The following is a 19,127-nucleotide window of genomic DNA, read 5'->3' as shown; positions in this document are numbered from 1 at the left end:
TGTATCTTAGCAGAATAGCGAACAAAAGATTAGCAGAACTGCTACTAAATAATTTTCTGCAGTTTCTGAGTAGCTCCAGACCTACTCCTAGACTGCGATCACCTCAGTCCGTTTAGTTCCTGGTTTGACGTCACAAACACGCCCTGCGTTCGGCCATCCACTCCCCCGTTTCTCCAGCCACTCCTGCGTTTTTACCTGACACGCCTGCGTTTTTTAGCACACTCCCTGAAAACGGCCAGTTTCCGCCCAGAAACACCCACTTCCTGTCAATCACACTCCGATCACTGGAGCGATGAAAAAACGTAGCTCGAGCTTGTGTAAATCTACAAAGTTTTGTGTGAAAGTACTTAGCGCATGCGCGTTGCGTACCATGTGCATGCGCAGAATTGCCATTTTTTCACTTGATCGCTGCGCTGCGAAAATCGGCAACGAGCGATCAACTCAGAATGACAACCCATGTGTAGCTGTCAGGACCATTAATAAGGGTAAGCAAGCTGTCCCATCTCAGAGCCCTGGTGGTGAGAGATCACCGTGGCTGCCATACGGCACATGCATGTGGCTTGCAGATTGTCTGGAACAGCACACTGCAACCAGTATCGCTACTGCAGTGCCATCTGGAGTGTCCATGGGATGCCCCGCGCAGGCGCCCTGCGGCCTGAGGAGCTGAATGGAGCATCCTCAGGACACTCTGGGCAGAGCTCTACTTCCCAGAGGTGCTGACCCCGCCCCCTGGGCATGAGATCACAGGTTTAGGGGCAGAGCTGGCTCAGGGTGCACTGCCGCCTTGTTATGGCACTAGTAGCTGTAACACAGTTGGACACATTTGCACACTGAACGCATATAAGAAAAGCACACCATAAATAACATTCCTACATGCATATTTTGAATCATAAAAAACAACAGCTTTTATAGAAGATGCATTTTAGCATAACAAGTGTATATTTGCACACCTCCCAATGTCATGTTGGGAGGTGTGCAAATATACACTTGTTATGCCTAAAATGCATCTTCTATAAAAGCTGCTGTTTTTCCAGTAGGGACAAAATGCTCTCTATCTAGATTTCCCTCTTAATTTAAGATTGCCATCACCTGTTTTGAACAGGATAATTGATACCAAAGGTGTTTCATCACAGGTGATGGCAATCCTAACTTAAGAAGGAAGTCCAGCAACAGAGCATTTTGTCAATCCTGGAAAGGGTATGTATTCACCTTGCAATAATGTTGATATGTGGCTTTCCAGTGTTAGTAGTACCAGGGGCGCTTTAAGAGAGGAGGAGGCTGGGGTGCAGCCTCCTCCGTTCAGACCCCCTCCTCTCTGCCGGCAGCGCTAAGAGTCTGAGCACTAGAGTGCTCAGAATCTACTGCGCATGCACAGATCTCCGGGAAAATGGCGCGGTGGACATTTTACCAGTGATTTTTGTACTGTGCATGTGCAGAATTCCCTGAAAATGGCCACTGCAACATTTTCACAGAGTTTTAACACAGCTGTGGAATCGGTCAAAGCTTTTTGGCCTCCCAGCATGCAACAGGTCTGTCCATATATCCACGCCTCCTGGCTCAGGCAAATCAGTTGTATTCCAAAGCTCAAGGCATCATAGATAGCCCTAATCAGGCGAGAGGAATACACATACACACCCTTCCGTACAAGAAGGAAGAGGTTAGTGAGTAAAAGGATCCTCAAATCAGGTGCGTCAGGGTGGGATCCCTGTGGACTTAGAAGAAATATTGTTATCAACGGTAAGCTCTTACCATAATGTATATTTCTCCGGCAGGGTCCACAGGTTATCCATAGGATAACAATGGGATTTTCCCAAAGAAATTTAGTGGTGGGGACGCTCCTGACTGGACAGGAGAATTCTTCGCCTGAATTCAGCGTCATGAGAGGCAGAGGTATCCATGGAATAATGTCTAATGAATGTGTTAATGGAAGACCATGTGGCTGCCTGACATATCTGTTCTGCTGAAGCACCACGTTGTGCTGCCCGTGATGGACCTGCCTTACGAGTAGAGTGAGCAGAGACATTAGCAGGAACAGGGAGATAAGCCTGAGAATATGCTTCTGAAATCATCATTCAAAGCCACCTTGCCAGTCTGCTTATCAGCAGGCCATCCTCCTTTGTGAAATCTGTAGAGAATGAAAAGAGAATCTGTCTTTCTGATGGCACTGGTACAATCCACGTAGATCCTTAAGGTACGGACCACGTCCAGCGATGCATCTCCTGCAGAAAGGCCCGGTACCTGGAAAGCCGGGACTACAGTTTCTTCGTTAAGGTGGAATTTAGACACCACCTTGGGAAGATACCCAGACCTAGTTCTGAGAACTGCTTTATCTGGATAAAAAAAATCAGAAATGGGGAACGACATGACAATGCCCCTAAATCTGATACTTTCCTAGCTGACGCCATGGACAGTAGAAAGAGAACTTTAGCTGTCAACGATTTAAGATACACTTTATTAAATGGTTCAAATGGGGCGACTTGAAGGGCCTTTAGGACTAAATTTAAGTCCCAAGGCACTGTAGGAGGAACAAAAGGAGGTTGAATGTGCAGCATTCCCTGGAAAAAAGTACGCACATCATGTAAGTTGGCAATTTTCTTTTGGAACCATACAGTCAATTCTGACACTTGCACTCTCAAGGAAGCCACCTTCAAACCTTTATCCATTCCTGCCTGAAGGAATGCTAGGACCCTGGAAACTCTGAAAGACTTAGGGTCCATGTTCCGTTCATTGCACCAATGAATATAGGTTTGCCATATTCGGTGATAAATTCGAGCTGAGGAAGGTTTCCTCGCTCTGTGCATTGTTTGAATTACCTGTTGTGAGAATCCTCTTGACTTAAATAAGGATAGAGGTTTCAAGAGCCACGCCGTCAAAGACAGTCGATCCAGATGTCTGTGATAACAAGGACCCTGCATCAGTAGATCTGGACGTTGAGGGAGCAGGAGTGGGGCATCCATCGACATTCTCTGCAGATCTGTGTACCAATGCCTTCTGGGCCAAGCCAGAGCTATTAGTATCACGGCACCCTTTCCTTGCTTTATCTTTCTCACCAACTTGGGTAATAGGCTGATTGGAGGAAACACATAAGCCAGATGAAAGTCCCATCTCACTGACAGGGCATCCACAAAGATCGCTCTGGGATCCTTTGTTCTTGAACCGTATGCGAGAACTTTGTTGTTCTGATGGGACGCCATGAGATCTCTCTCTGGCAACCCCACTTGTCTACTAGGGTCTGGAATACCTCCGGGTATAGAGCCCATTCACCTGCCTGAATGGCGTATCGACTGAGAAAATCCGCTTCACAGTTTAGGACTCCCAGAACGAACAATACAGAAAAGGTGGAAGATGAAGTTCTGTCCACTTTAGTATGTGACTTACCTCCTTCATCGCTTTTCGGCTGCAAGTTCCTCCCTGATGGTTGAGGTACGCTACTGCTGTCACATTGTCTGAGTGGATCTGAACTGGTTTTCCCCGAAGACTGTCCTTTGCCCGAATCGGTGCCATGTATATGTCCCGAAGTTCCAATATATTTATTGGCAGGCAACCTTCTTCCTTGGTCCATTTCCCCTGAAAACACAAACTTCCTGACACTACTCCCCAGCCCCGGAGACTGGAATCTCTTGTCAGAATTTCCCAATCTGATATCCAAAAGGGTCTCCCCTTGTCCAGACAGGATGTCTGTATCCACCAGGCTAGTGACCTTCTTACTTCTATCATAAGAACTATAGTCTGCGTTTTTATCATCTGATGCAACCCATTCCATTTGGCAAGAATCAGATGCTGCAGAGGCCTTGAGTGGAACTGTGCATACTCCACCATGTCGAACGTTGACACCATCAATCCCATCACATGCATTGCTGCGTGAATGGAAACCTTTTGACTGTGTAGCAAGTCCTGAATCCTTGACTGGACCTTGGATATCTTGTTCAGAGGTAAGATTACTCTCTGAAGACTTGAATCCAGTACAGCCCCCAAGTGAGTCATCCACTGTGACGGAACAAGAGACGATTTTGCTCAATTTATGAGCCACCCGTGCCTTTGCAGACACGTTATTGTCTGTTACAGATGACATAGGAGCAATTCCTACAACTGTGCCAGGATTAAAAGATCGTCGTGGTATGGAAAAATTATTATCCCCTGCTGGCGGAGATAAGCTGCCATTACCACCATAATCTTGGTAAATATTCTGGGGGCTGTGGCTAACCCAAAAGGTAGGGCCTGGAACTGAAAATGCTGTTCAAGGATAGCGAACCTGAGAAAGCACTGATGGAACAGTGCTATAGGAACATGCAGGTAAGCATACTGTATATCCAGGGATACCATATAATCCCCTGGCTCCATGGCCAAAATGATGGAACGTAAAGTTTCCATATGAAACCGAGGTACCCAAATGTATTTGTTCGGCACTTTGAGATTGAGAATGGGTTACTGAACTAGAAACAGGTTGGAGTAAAAACCCTGTCCTCATTGCACAGGAGGAACTGGAATGACTTCTCCTGACTGAAGCAATTTCTGAACTGCCTCTTGCAAAGCTCTGGCTTTCGTCTCTACCCGAGATGGGCTGGTACAAAAAAACCTTCGAGGAGGGTGCTTCTTGAAGGCAAAAGCATAACTTAAAGATACTGCTTTCTGCACCCAGGCATCTGTTGTAGACTGCTGCCAGATCTGTGCAAACTGAAGAAGTCGGCCCCCCACCTTGGAATCCCCCAGGTGGAGGCCCGCACCATCAAGCTGATGGCTTATTATCTGTTTTACCACCCGGTCCTCTGGTAGCCCAATGCTTTTTAGTCTTACCAGACTTGTTGTATTGGGACTGCCTGCCATCACTTTTTCCTTTAGCTTTTCCTTGAGACCGAAAGGGCTGAAAAGCCAGAACTTTAGGTTTGAAATTGTATGTGGAGGAAAACTTTACCTTCTTGGAGTCAAAGATTACAAAACCTTCTTAGATTCTGAATCAGCTTTGCATGTACGTAGCCAAACTGCTCTGCAAGCAGCGATAGTTGAAGCTGATGCCCTAGAGGCAATAGTACCCATATCCAATGCTGCTTCTTCCAAGAACATTGCCGCCTGTTTTATATGTGCTATATGGGATTTTTGTGCTCTAGATTCTATTGAAAAATCCCCCTCCAATGCCTCAGCCCAGGCAGCTACTGCCTTTGCCATCCAAGCTGAAGTCATGGCTGGCCTTATGACTGCCCCAGACAGGGGAAAAATTGTTCTTAAAAAACCATCCACTCTCCTATCCTTGACATCATTTAATGATTTTGAAAGCAAAGGTAATGTAGATTTTCGCACTAATTGAATCACATGCATATCTACTTTAGGAGCCACCTTCCTTTTTAAACAATCCCCAGCTGGAGGAGGATAATTGGAATTCCATTTCTTAGGAATTCTAAACTTCTTTTTGGGCGTAGCCCAAGCCTCTTCCATGATTTCCGTCAGCTGATCTGACCCTGGAAACTCAGTCTTAACTATTTTGGGACGTTTAAACACAGGTGCCTTGGTTTTTAACACAGGCTCTGCTGAATCCTCTAAGGAAAGAATGGCTTTCATTGCTTTAATTAACTCAGCTATAACCACTGAGCGGAGACCTTCCTCCTCCTCTTTGTATGCCGAAGCAGAGTTTATTGAGCTTTCATCCTCTGATGAATCCTCATCTGAAACATGTGTAGCCTGTGAGGCTGAAGATTGACTTACCACCGGCTTGTCAGCCTGTTTTGTTTGAGAGGCAGCTGCTGGAAGTGATAAACCACAGGTGGGAAGCTGCATGTAAGGATTAATCATGTAACCTATCCATGGTACAGGAGCTGGAGGAAGTATCCGTTCAGCTATACTGGATAATGTCTGTGCAAACATAGCCCAAGGTGGATCAACCTAAATCTGCCTTGTATTTTTCAAGAGACCCTGGTGAAAGCTACAGTAAATCACTTTACACACAAACCATCCTGAACCAGATTCTGAGAGGTTAACACAGCTTTGCAAGACAAACATGATATGAGTGTTGGTGTTGCTGTGACTGTATCTTCCTCACCTTTGCCGCTTTTAGACATGATAAATAATCAACACTTCCACAGTGTACTACACAATTTGTGACTGTAATCACTTTAAACTTTTTAAAGTGACCTACAATCCGATCCTACCCATGCACCAGCATTGAGGATCGGAATAAACAAAACTGACAGAAATATAGTAAAGTCAGCAATCACACTAGCAGTTAGTCACATGTTATACATTAGTATAATAAGCAATATGAGCACATCATCAACTACAAATACATTTCAAGTATGTAAGAGAACATATTACTGAATCATGTTTAAACAGATCTAATGCATTCAGACGCATAGTGAAAGAAACAATAGTAATAGTATACAGACTCATATGCAATAGGCACTTATCTAACTATTCGTACTCAAAAAGGTAGATAGTGTCGAAGTCAAAAATATTACATACACACCACATACAAACTCCAAACAGATGTGTCTCGGTGCATACGCATACACGCAGCGTGCACAGAGATATATGGTAGCATATGCATTCACACTGACAAGCCACAAAGATATATTCAACACATATTCATACAACACATAAATTACACATAGACAAAACATATCAAGCACTAGACATTATAATGTATTCATATAATAGAGTGTAACATCAGATATATATGTATTATTGGAATGGAACAAGATAAACATGCCATGCTTGGTGTCAAAATGATCAGGGGAATGAGTGTGTTAATTTGATAGCAATATAGATTGTAGCACATTGCAATGATTAGTTATGATTAAATGTATGAAAATGAAGCCACAATTCTAAAGTGAACAAAGAACTTCCTGAAAGACAGCATGGCTAATCCCTATGATGGCATCTTCAAGGCTGGACGTTGCTTGCATATGAACTGACCAAAAAAAACATCATGAATGAGAGACCTCCCTCCACTGGACCAATAACAGAAGACTCAGTCCCAGACATGTACTTCCCCCAATACACAGTATATAGGTATTTCCCCTCACCCAAGAAGTTCTGTTTTTGTTGCTGTTGAGGCAGATTCAAAGATGGAGAGGACTATGCATTGAGGGACAGGGTAAAGTATGCTGGCTGTAATTGATCCTTATGTAACTACAACTGCTTCTTGTGTAATTGTAACTCTGTAACCATATATATACTGTACATATGTTATTTTGTATGCATACCCTTTTAATACCAAATATATACATCTGTGAGCGTTGGACCTCAGCTTACAATGTGTGCGTGTGCTTGCTTTCTCTTAAGGGATGTAGTGTTTGCGACATACAGCATAAATTTATCGTATATGGTAATAAGATGCGCCATTCGTCCGCAGCATATATTAACGCCGTCATTTTAAATATTTATTAGAAATAATCTGAAATTTACAATAGAGACTTAGTGCTGTATTACCCGTACTCAGTAGAGTGGTATACAGGGAGACTCGCCTCACTTCCAGACCGATCAATACATTAGCAAACGCTGAGTGGATCCAGATACTACTAGTGTACACTGCCGCTCCATGAACCTATAGTGAACACAGGCGTTCAGTGAATACAGATGCACCAGTCACACAGCCGCCTATGCTGCGACTGGGTCCCCTTCGTGTACAGTGTCTGAGACGGAAGCGGGAAACAGTTCATGGTGAGAGACTCGGAGGAAACTGGTCATGAACTGGAGGGAGGGGCAACCAGGAGAGCATCTGACTCCCCACTGCTGACATCAACCCTAGGGATCGCGGCCTCATACTATTCCTGGAGCCTCTGATCCCTAAGGCCTAGAGCTGGTGCACCCAAGGTGGCAGCCGCGTCAGCGACTGTTTGGTAGTCTCCTCCCAAAACAGTGTGGCTGTGTCTGTATTCCCCTTCTAAGTGGAACCGATGCCTTACCTTCTCCCCGTGCTCCGGCCAGAGCCTGGTAATGTCTGCTGGACCTGCTAGTATATCCGACACAGATGCCTGCCGAAACAGCACTGTACTTGTGGATAACCGGTGGAGAGTTGTTGGAGCGACTCTTTCTAAGGTACGTATAAGACACTTTTTAGAAAGATCACTAAAGAAAAAATAGTAAGACTATAAAAATAAAATAAGAAAGCTTAGGGCTGCTAAAAACCAGCAGCCCTCTGACCATGGTCCGGCTCCTGCCGCACCAAATAAAAAACTGATTTGCATGAGCCAGGAGGAGGGGATTTATGGACGGACCCGTTGCATGCTGGAAGGCCGAAAAGCTTTGACCGATTGGTGCAAATCCACTGTCACTTCATCATATCCCAATGTTATCCTGTGGATAACCTGTGGACCGTGACGGAAAAAGTCATTATTATCATTGTGTATATTTGCACTGGCTGCTCAGTACTCTCAAGAGATAGTCCAGGTAAAACACACTTCTTGAGATACAGCTACATCTAGGTGTGAGAAATGAAACTGCCAATTCTATATTGTATGGGCATATTGCCTGCCCCTGTTAGATTTCTACATGCTTAAGGTAACGCAAGTTAGTTATATACATCAGGGCCGAAACCAGGAGTTTTGTCATCTGGGGCAAGCCATTAACTTGGCACCCCCCCTCAAGCATCACATGATCTCAAAGCGCCGCCCGTACACACACTGTGAACAGGAGCCAGATTGCATCGACCCGGCTCCAGTTCGCACAGCACAGTTTGCCGGGTTGAACCCGTGTTCAACCCTGCAAGCTACCTGAGTTGGAATACCAGGTCAATCGACCCGGATTATTCCAACTGGGCCCTTTTACACCAACCAACAACATGGGTTATGCGTATCCACGTTCAATAACCCGTGTTACTAGCTGGCGGTGTAAAAGGGGTATACAATAATAACCCATACATTGATACATACACGAAAATTACACACTTATACAAATACATATTGTCACACACCTAAAAACATACACGCACACATACATTCACTCACATACATACATATAATCACACACCTGTATAAATACGAGTGTAGTAGGTCTGACCGGCGGTCAGGAGACCGCTGGTCAGCATACTGACGCTGGAATCCCGGCAGCATACCGACGCCGGGATCCCGGCGGGGAGGGGCACGTGCAGCTTGCCACGCTGTGGGCTCGGTGGCGATCTGCAGTCGCCACAGGTTCTATTCCCACTTTATGGGTGTCGTGGACACCCACGAGTGGAAATAGTCCCTGTTGGTCGGCATGCCGACCATCGGGATAGTGAGGGGGCAGGATGTCGGTGGAGGTCATGTGACCATCACATGAATACCACCCATAAATACATATATAGTGACACATATACATACAGTGACATACAAGCACACATACAGCTATGTAGTCACACACCTATTCACATACAGTCACACACAAGCAAACATTTATACACACACATATAGAAGTCACACCACATACAGTGCCCTTCCCTGAGTCATACTCACTGTTTTGGCCATGCTGATGCTCACATCCCCTCCATTCTCCCATGCTGCTCTGGCAACTGGCAAGGCACTGTGTACAGTACAGTGCCGTTTTGCCCCACCCTCTTTTCAGACCTCAGATACTATATCTTCTTAGTTTAGAGTGCACTGCTATGATTAATGGCAGTGGGGGGAAGAAGGGGGTGGGGAAAGGCTGGGGTAACTCGTCCCCTGCCTGTGCCCCCTCAATCCTGTTCTGCCGATCACTGCAAAGATGAAACTGAAAGTAAACTACAGCTCCTGGCAGCATGGGCTGCTGGGAGATGTAGTTTATGTTCAGTTTCATCTCGACCGCTGCTGCATAGGGAGGCGAGCGTTAGGGGGGATCAGCGCCCTCTCCAATCAGGCGCCCACGTCACATGCCCCCCTAGCCACCCCCACCCCCCTAGTTACGGCCATGTATACAGTCCACATAGTGATGTGTGCATACACATCTTGGTTAGCATGGGGCCCAATTAAGGTTTGTGGTTGCTCCTTGGCATCTAACTTGTGAGGGCCACTACCAATAAAACTGTCAATATGATATGATGGCAATGGCAACGTTATTAAAAAGTATAATAATAATAATAATAATAATAATAATAATGCTCCCAGTGCCACAAATGTGTTTACATTATGCCACACAGAAATCCCAGTTCTCATTAGGTTACAGTGCTCCCCACACTGGTATTGCAGCTATGCATGGGTAGGGGGAGATGTATCTCATCAGCATTCATCCGACTGATAATTAGCTCTAATGAGAATGTATAAAGGATTTCACATGTCCAGTGCACAACTAAACAGCATGCTTGCCAACCCTCCGTGAGACTCTTTGTAATACAGGTTGAGTCTCCCATATTGAAAAATCCGATATCCAAAATATTTAGAAATCCAACAGAGCGACTGAGGTAGTGAATTCCTTGCTTTCTGGTGCTTCAGTGTACACAAACTTTTTTTGATGCACAAAACTATTAAAATATTGTATAAAACTGCCTTCAGTCCATATGTGGTGTACAGTATATGAAACATAAATGCATTTCATGTTGTGTCTCATCCCCAAGATATCTCCTTATGGTGTGCAAATTCCAAAGTACAGTACTGAAAAATCAGGAATCCAAAAAATGTCTTGTCATAAGTATTTTTGATATGGGAGACTCAACCTGCAGTGATGATCTCCCTGTCTCCCTGACTCCTTAAAACAGGGATGGGGAACCTTTGGCCCTCCAGCTGTTGTTGAACTACACATACCAGCATGCCTTGCTACAGTTTTGCTATTTGGCCAGGCTAAAACTGTTGCAGGGCATGCTGGGATGTCTAGTTCAACAACAGCTGGAGGGCTGAAGGTTCCCCATCCCTGCCTTAAAGAGTGTAGCAATCTCCCTGAGGCTGAGCTAGGTGGGCCCAACACAGTGACAACATCACCATGGAGGAAGCATAGGAGAGACAAAGAGATACGATGCGGGCTACAAGAAAATGGCCAAAACTCTCCAGCAGAGTGATGGCTACATGAGTGACTGTGTACCCAAGGATGTCTGATGAATTACAGGTGATTTGTGCTCCATTGCAGGATATGTGTGCTGCATTATGCTGCGTACTGTTACAGGAGACATGTACTGCAGTACAGGGATCTGTGTCCAAATAAGTGTGCAGCATTACGGCGGATGCGTGACAAATTGCATGAACCTGATAAAAGGTAGAGAGATGCAGGTGGTAGTTTAAGATGCTACAATTTAGTAGAATACAACATATTTTTAATGCACTCTCATGCCTATGGTAAAACATATCATGCTAGTGGTTTCATGGGCAAGAGAGCAGACTTATTGGCCATATGTGCAGGCTCTTTCTGTGACCATTGCAGATTTTTCTTTTTACATGACAAATGTATATAGTTCACAGCACGGGTTGGGTATGGGATGCCAGCAGCCAGAATACTGACCTTGGTATCCCAACTACCATAATCCTGACAGGGGCGTGTAAGTAAACTAATCCTATTCTCCCTCTAACCCTTCCTTACCGCAACCTACCCCTAACCTTTCCCCCCCTGCAGCTTAACCCTAACCCTCCCCCACAGCCTAACCCTCCCTCGCAGTCTAACCCTAACCTTCCCCCTTCAGCACAAACTTAACCCTCCCCGGCATCTGTACGTTTGGGATTCCAGCTGTCGGGAGTCCGGAGTTGGCATTCTGACAGGTGTCGGAGATTCCGGTACCTGTCTCCTGGCTACATCCCCACAGAACATAAATACTTGATCAAAAAAACACAGTCTCCTATAACATTTGCAGTGCACCCTTCCCCATTATTTAGCTGTAATGTATGCAATGGGGCTCATTTATGGTCAAACTTAATTTTATGTCAGCCCTCTTAGCTGCACGCATGTGTCAATTTCACATTCTTCTTGAAATTATTTTTCAATTGCTTTTCAATGTACTGTACGCAGGGACCTGGTTATAACTTTGCGGACCACATAGTAACATTTTGAAGGGCCCCCTGTCCCATTGTTTCTAGAGAGACACTTCTCCACAGCACTTGTTCATTTTATGCCCCAAAATGGTGTCCTATTTTATGAAGCACAGTAGTGCCCTAGTCATATTATGTCAAACTGTAGGGCTGCCAGTACACATTATACAACACAGTATCCCAATTCACATTATGACATATGGGGCCGATTCATTTGTCATTATTTTGGCTGCCACTAGAGGACACCGAATGACAACAATTCAATTGTTCTGCCGTTTGGGGCCAAGCAGCCGTGGAGGACACATTTTTAATCACAGCCTAACGAGGTGCGAGAAAACTGTGTTGAAACCCAGCACTTTGGATGTCCAAACGGGAGTTTGGACTGGTTTAGCCACTTTAGACGGCTAAACCCGGTCTGTTTGGGCGTGACGTGCAATGTGCATGGGCACCCAAACATAATTGAATTGTGACAATTGTTTGGGCGTTTAAAAAGTTCAGTTTAGACAGGATTATTAGATGCCCAAAACAATTGAATCAGCACCACAGTGTCCCCAGCTCATATTACAGTATGTGACATTACAGCGCTGCCCACCAGTTTATAGTAACATAGTAACATAGTATCTAAGGTTGAAAAAAGACAATTGTCCATCGAGTTCAACCTATTTGTGGTCTCCTATGCACGATTATTTTGTATAAAATTTTGACTGAAGTTGATGACTGCCGTTATATTTTACCCCTCTTTTTTATAATAACCATAGTGCGTGACTATGCCCCGTAACCCTGGATATCATTATCCATTAGGAATTTATCTAACCCATTCTTAAAGGTGTTGACTGAGTTGGCCATTACAACTCCCTCAGGCAGGGAATTCCAAACACGTATCGTCCTTACTGTAAAAATGAGCGAGTGTCCACGAGTTCTCTGTGTTGATCTAACCAAAAACAGGTCCTGCGCAAGATCTGTATATTGTCCCCTTATATATTTGTAAATGTTGATCATGTCCCCTCTTAATCTCCTCTTTTCCAGTGTAAACATGCCTAGTCTTGCAAGCTTTCCTCGTATTCCAGCGTCTCCATACCCTTAATTAGTTTGGTCGCCTGCCTCTGAACCTTTTCTAGCTCCAGGATATCCTTTTTGTAGTAAGGTGCCCAGAATTGTACACAGTATTCAAGGTGTGGCCTCACAAGTAATTTATATAACGGGAGTATAATACTCTCGTCCCTAGCATCAATTCCCCGTTTTATGCATGCTAATATCTTATTAGCCTTCTTTGCTGCAGTCCTACTTTGGGTACTACTGCTTAGTTTGCTATCTATGAGGACACCTAAGTCCTTTTCCAGTACAGAATCCCTTAATTTTACCCCATTTAGTAGGTAGGTGTTATTTTTGTTCTTGTTACCACAGTGCATTACCTTACACTTGTCTGTATTGAAGCACATTCTCCATTTCGCTGCCCAAGCTTCTAATTTAACTAAGTCATTCTGAAGCGACTCAGCATCCCCCTCCGCATTTATAACTTTACACAATTTGGTATCATCTGCAAAAATTGACACCATGCTCTCTAGACCTTCTGTTAGGTCGTTAATGAAAATATTGAACAATAGCGGTCCTAATACTGAGCCTTGCGGCACACCACTTAGCACTTCAGTCCAATTTGAAAAAGATCCATTAACCACAACGCGCTACTCCCTATTATCTAACCAGTTTTTTACCCAAGTGCATATTGTGCTTCCTAGCCCTGTTTCTTGTAGCTTGTAGATAAGTCTCATGTGTGGTACAGTGTCGAATGCTTTGGCAAAATCTAAAAAGATTACATCCACCTCTTTACCCTGATCTAGGTTTGCGCTTACTGTTTCATAAAAGCCAAGTAAGTTGGTTTGACAGGATCTGTCCTTCATAAACCCATGTTGATTCCTTTTAATTACCTTATTGACTTCAAGGAACTTCTGAATACTATCTCTTAGAATACTTTCCAATACTTTCCCCACTATAGATGTAAGACTAACTGGTCTATAATTACCTGGTTCAGCTTTACTTCCCTTTTTGAATATAGGCACTACTTCCGCTATACGCCAGTCTTTGGGAACCATACCTGATATTACTGAATCCTTAAAGATCAAAAATAGCGGTTTTGCAAGTTCAGAGTGAAGCTCCATTAGAACCCTTGGGTGAATACCATCGGGACCTGGTGACTTATTAATCTTTAAATGTTTTAATCGGTCACAGACTACTTCCTCGCTTAAATAAGTACCTATCAGTGGGATATTCTCATTATTTGGATTATGTGTTAGTCCCTGAATTGGGTCCTCTCTAGTAAATACTGTTGAAAAAAACTAATTTAGTGTGTCCGCTATGTCATTATCATTTTTGCTGAAGGACTCCCAACTTGTCTTTTAAAGGGCCTATACTCTCCTTCTTTAATCTCTTGCTATTAAGGTATTTAAATAATTTTTTGGGATTCGCTTTGCTTTCCTTTGCTACTAGTTTTTCAGTTTCTACTTTAGCCGCTCTTATTTCCTTTTTGCATATTTTGTTACATTCCTTATAGTGCTGAAATGACTCTGCTTCCCCGTCAGATTTGCATTTTTTAAATGCTCGCCTTTTCTTGCCCATAAGTACCTTTATCTTTTTATTAAGCTACATCGGTTTATGATTTTTATTCCTTTTTTTGCTGCTCGTAGGAATAAATTTGAGTGTATTTTTAGCTAGCAGGAATTTTAGTACCTCCCATTTCTCCGTAGTATTTTTTCCTAAAAACAAACCTTCAATATCCCTGAAAAATACCTTCATCTTTTCAAAATTCACTTTGCTAAAGTTTAGAGTCCTAGTTGAGCCAGTATAGGGCTGTTTATGGAAACGGATATTGAATGTGACCATATTGTGGTCGCTGTTTCCTATGGGTTCCCCTACTATAATACCTGATACCAAATCCCCATTGTTTGTTAATTAAATTATATAATTATATTATATTATAATTATATTATACTACACTATAGTGCCTCCACTTCATATTATACTACATTACAGTGCACCAGTTCATATTATGTAACAGTGAAGTGTCCACCAGTTCATTTTATACCACATTACAATGAACAGATCCAGGGGCATACCTAGATATATTGCAAGCACCAAGGTAAAAGTTGTAAGGGTTCATAATATGTATCTTCCAATGGTGAAACATGTATATAACACATGTAACTGTGACAGAGAAGGTGGCCCCTCTCAGCTCTGGGCCCCATAACAGCTGCACTCCCTGCACCTACTGTATGGTAGCTATGCCAAATACTGTATGCCTGTATGTTAAACATGAAGCCCCAGTCATTCTCATTCTGTTTACTTTAATACAGGTTGAGTATCCTTTATCCAAAATGCTTGGGACCAGAGGTATTTTGGATATCGGATTTTTCCGTATTTTGGAATAATTAGATACCATAATGAGATATCATGGTGATGGGACCTAAATCTAAGCACAGAATGTATTTATGTTACATATACACCTTGTACACACAGCCTGAAAGTAATTTTAGCCAATATTTTTTTATAACTTTGTGCATTAAACAAAGTGTGTCTACATTCACACAATTCATTTATGTTTCATATACACCTTATATACACAGCCTGAAGGTCATTTAATACAATATTAGTAATAACTTTGTGTATTAAACAAAGTTTGTATACATTGAGCCATCAAAAAACAAAGGTTTCACTATCTCACTCTCACTCAAAAAAGTCTGTATTTCGGAATATTCCGTATTTCGGAATATTTGGATATGGGATACTCAACCTGTATAAAGTTATTGTTTGAATTTCTTTACAGCAGCACTATAATATCACATGGATGTTACTACTACAACTTGAGGATGATTGCTTTTTTTTTTTTTGCTTTTTGTTTAGGGCCTCCATATAAGTGCTTTTAAGATGGTTGTAATGATTGGGTGATGATACTCCATGCCTTATTTTTACAAGGTGTACTGGAGAAAATATGAAGATTGCCTAACGCAGGCATGTCCAACCTGTGGCCCTTGAGCTGTTGTGAAACTACATATCCCAGCATGCCCTGACACAGTTTTGCTGTCAGAGAATGCTAAAGCTGTGTCAGGGCATGCTGGGATGTGCAGTTTCTCAACAGCTGGAGAGCCGCAGGTTGGACATGCCAGGCCTAACGTAATATGTGGTAATGTATGGGAGGCAATCACAAGATTGCCTGTCGGGATCCTGGTGGTCACAAAGCCGGCACAGGAATCTCGACAGGCAGTGAAATGCTGCCCCCGGAATACCAGAGCCACCTTGTTTTTCTCCCTCTGTGGGTGTCCACATGGCAAGGGGCTTTATAACGCTTGCCCCGCTGCCTGCATACTGGCGGCCAGGATGCTGCTATCAGTATCTTGACAGCCTTCATTCCGGCTGCCGGAAAATAGTATGTATTCCTAATGTATACAGCCGGACATTGCAATAGTACAGTGGGTACCATATTTTAGCTTTGTACTTTCGCAATGATCATTATTTTAATACTGTATGACAGTTATAGGCCCTACACATTCAGAGACCCGCCGCTGAGCTGCCCGACGGCCAATACGGCAGGCAGGCAACCCAGCGGCGTGGGGAAGGTGATCCGGCTCCATTGCAGTGCAAGTTAATATGGACGAGATTGTCCATATTGGCTTGCATGCATAAGTGACCCGGCACCAACGATGAATGAGCGCGGGGCTGCGCATAGTTCATCGTTGGTGCCTACACACTGCCCGATATGAATGAGTTCTCGTTCATTAATGAACGAGAATGTACACATTGTTCAGTTATATCGCCTAATGTGTAGGGCCTATAACACTATTCAATTTAACCATGAAACTTGTACAAAGAAATGATGATCATATAAAGCTGGCCATACACCTGAAGATTTATTGTCCAATCTGGCTGGTTGGAACAAATATCTGGTAATGAATGGAAGCATAGGACAATTGACCATTTGCTCCGGAATGCCGGAAAACTGAGAAAAAGGGTCGTTCAGAAAAATTGGTTAAATCAAATGGATTTAACTAATTTGTCTGATTGACCATTTTTGTCTTCTTTTCAGTGTTTGGGAACAAATGGTCCATTGTCATTTGTACCCATACATTACCAGATTTCCATTCCAATCAGCCAGATTGAACAATACATCTATAGGTGTACGGCCAGCTTAGCACAGTGGTTCTCAAACTCGTTCCTCTGGACTCCAAACAGTTCTTCTTTTTCCAGGTCACCTAACAGGTGCACAGTTGTATTCATCACGCATTGGCACTTTTTACAAGATCCACAGGTGGAGCTAATTATTTCATTTGTGATTCTGTCAGAAGACCTGGAAAACATTAATTGTTTTGGATCCTGAGGACAGAGTTTGAGAACCTGTGATGTAAGATATGAAGGTTGGTGTTTTCAAGTAAGTGTTTGTCTGTGTGTTGAATAACTAAATCTGCAGAGGGTGGGCATTATATATAGTCCTGAATATAGATGTACCTCTTCCAGTTTATATCAGTAAAATAATGACACAAATATATTTTCACATCTACATATGCCTCTGAAGTGGGGCCAGTATGCAGCACTGTGTTTTACAATGTGCGCAAATTCAGGGACTGTTAGTTTGTTAGATACACTCCTACAGAGAGTGTATCTGACTAATGATGGATATTATGTATGGACTCATACTGGCAAGATATATTCCATGGAGGTAGTGTTTCAAAATCTGAGTAGAATAAACATCTACAAGCACTGGCATTTCCTTAAATTTATGTTACTCGCTTTATACAGTAACTATATTATGTAAATTATCTTTCACATACAGTAGGTCATCTGGACAAGGAGGTGAAAACACCAGTTTAATGTGTATATTTTGGTAAAATACTGCAAATAAACACCTACAGTTCTGACTTGTTACTTTTAGTTCATGTTTAAATGATTCATATACAGTATTCCTCTAAAGGTAATATGGGAATGGCTAGTGATCGCTAAGAGAAACTACAATAAGCATCATACCATTTGTCTGCACATAGAAAATTACTGATATTTTGTTAGTAGTTTATTGATAGTGATATAAACAGGAACATACCACGTATAATACACGTTGCTCCAAACGTATTTATTTACCGAGTGTAAAGGAGCCTTTGTACATTTTACATCCTATACAAAAACATGTGTAATGCCTTTTTCAGACTTACCATTTTAGTGGTCTGCTTCCCTGCGGTCTCTCCCACTGCAATTCACAATTAAAAAAAAAAAGATTATTCGTATTGCATAAACGTTAGGCTTCTACTTGCCATAAAGTTACTAGCAGTTGTATGGAATACCCATTGAAAAGTCCTTAAAGGCACGCCAAACAGTATTGCACATTGAGTGTGCTTGGTGTAACAATCCAGGGCTATGTAGTAAAAACAAGGTTTAGCATCTCCTTGCAGAAAGCACAATGAGCATCCTGCGTATTTGTGAATGCAATGCTTTGTCTAAACTTCCACAATCTTGTAATATCCCATTGCTCATTTAGGGACATTGGTAAATATATCCAATGGTGCCAAACATTCACAGTGCATGACGGTGGGTATCCAGCTTCAGGTGTTATGTGATGTATGTGATCTCATGTTGGGTACAGCTTAGGAAAACACAATGCAAGTGTATTAATCCAAGGCTCCGCAGTCAGTGTCGCGGCTGCTGTCCACAGCTCGTGGTGCTGAAATCAGTGCTTTACTGGGAGTCTGCACCAGTCTGCATGCTATAGGAGCACCCCCATCCAGTGTCTCTGCGAGGATGATATATCCCCTTCACGGCTATGGTCCCGATTCAATCCCAAGCCAGTTATGCAAGTCACAGTCTGCTGGAGAGCTTTCGACACAAGGATAATGTATTCTTCTGCTGAGTCTCCTTTCATTGGCAATTGTAATCATAGGCACTAATAATAATGTATTCCTAAGAACGCTAAGAACGCTAGCAGTCAATGCGTTGTGATTATGATACATACCAAAGCCTATAGCTTTAAACAGTGCTGCATATTGAAGTGCTTGCTGTCTAATGCTATTATTACAAAGTGGCATGAAAAAATATCATCCAAAACCCTGCTACGACTTATTTTGTGCAGCAGTGTTCTGGTTTATCGGATACATTGCCAAGCTGTGCTATTGAGTAATCATGGCAGCATTTAGGCAACGTGTGGCTCCTCAGCTGTTGTCGAACTATAACTGCCAACATGCCCTTTTATTATATGACATA

At 43.0% G+C, this 19,127-nt stretch overlaps 1 protein-coding gene across 2 annotated transcripts in view; it reads right to left on the bottom strand.

The window, feature by feature from the left end:
• LOC134909287 (guanylate cyclase soluble subunit beta-2-like) overlaps positions 1–18,927 on the bottom strand; it is a 186,545-nt gene extending 167,618 nt beyond the window's left edge. For both annotated transcript variants that reach the window (XM_063916005.1, XM_063916006.1), the window contains exon 1: positions 18,086–18,927. In XM_063916005.1, coding sequence (XP_063772075.1) covers positions 18,086–18,088 — 3 coding nt within the window. In that variant the 5' untranslated portion in view covers positions 18,089–18,927. The remainder of the gene's footprint in view (positions 1–18,085) is intronic.
• Between the last annotated feature and the right edge of the window lie 200 nt (positions 18,928–19,127).

This window comes from Pseudophryne corroboree, chromosome 4 (assembly GCF_028390025.1).
Source record: "Pseudophryne corroboree isolate aPseCor3 chromosome 4, aPseCor3.hap2, whole genome shotgun sequence".
NCBI classification, from domain to species: domain Eukaryota; kingdom Metazoa; phylum Chordata; class Amphibia; order Anura; family Myobatrachidae; genus Pseudophryne; species Pseudophryne corroboree.
The sequence above is the reverse complement of the archived record's forward strand: the minus strand, read 5'-3'. Positions and strand labels throughout refer to the sequence as shown.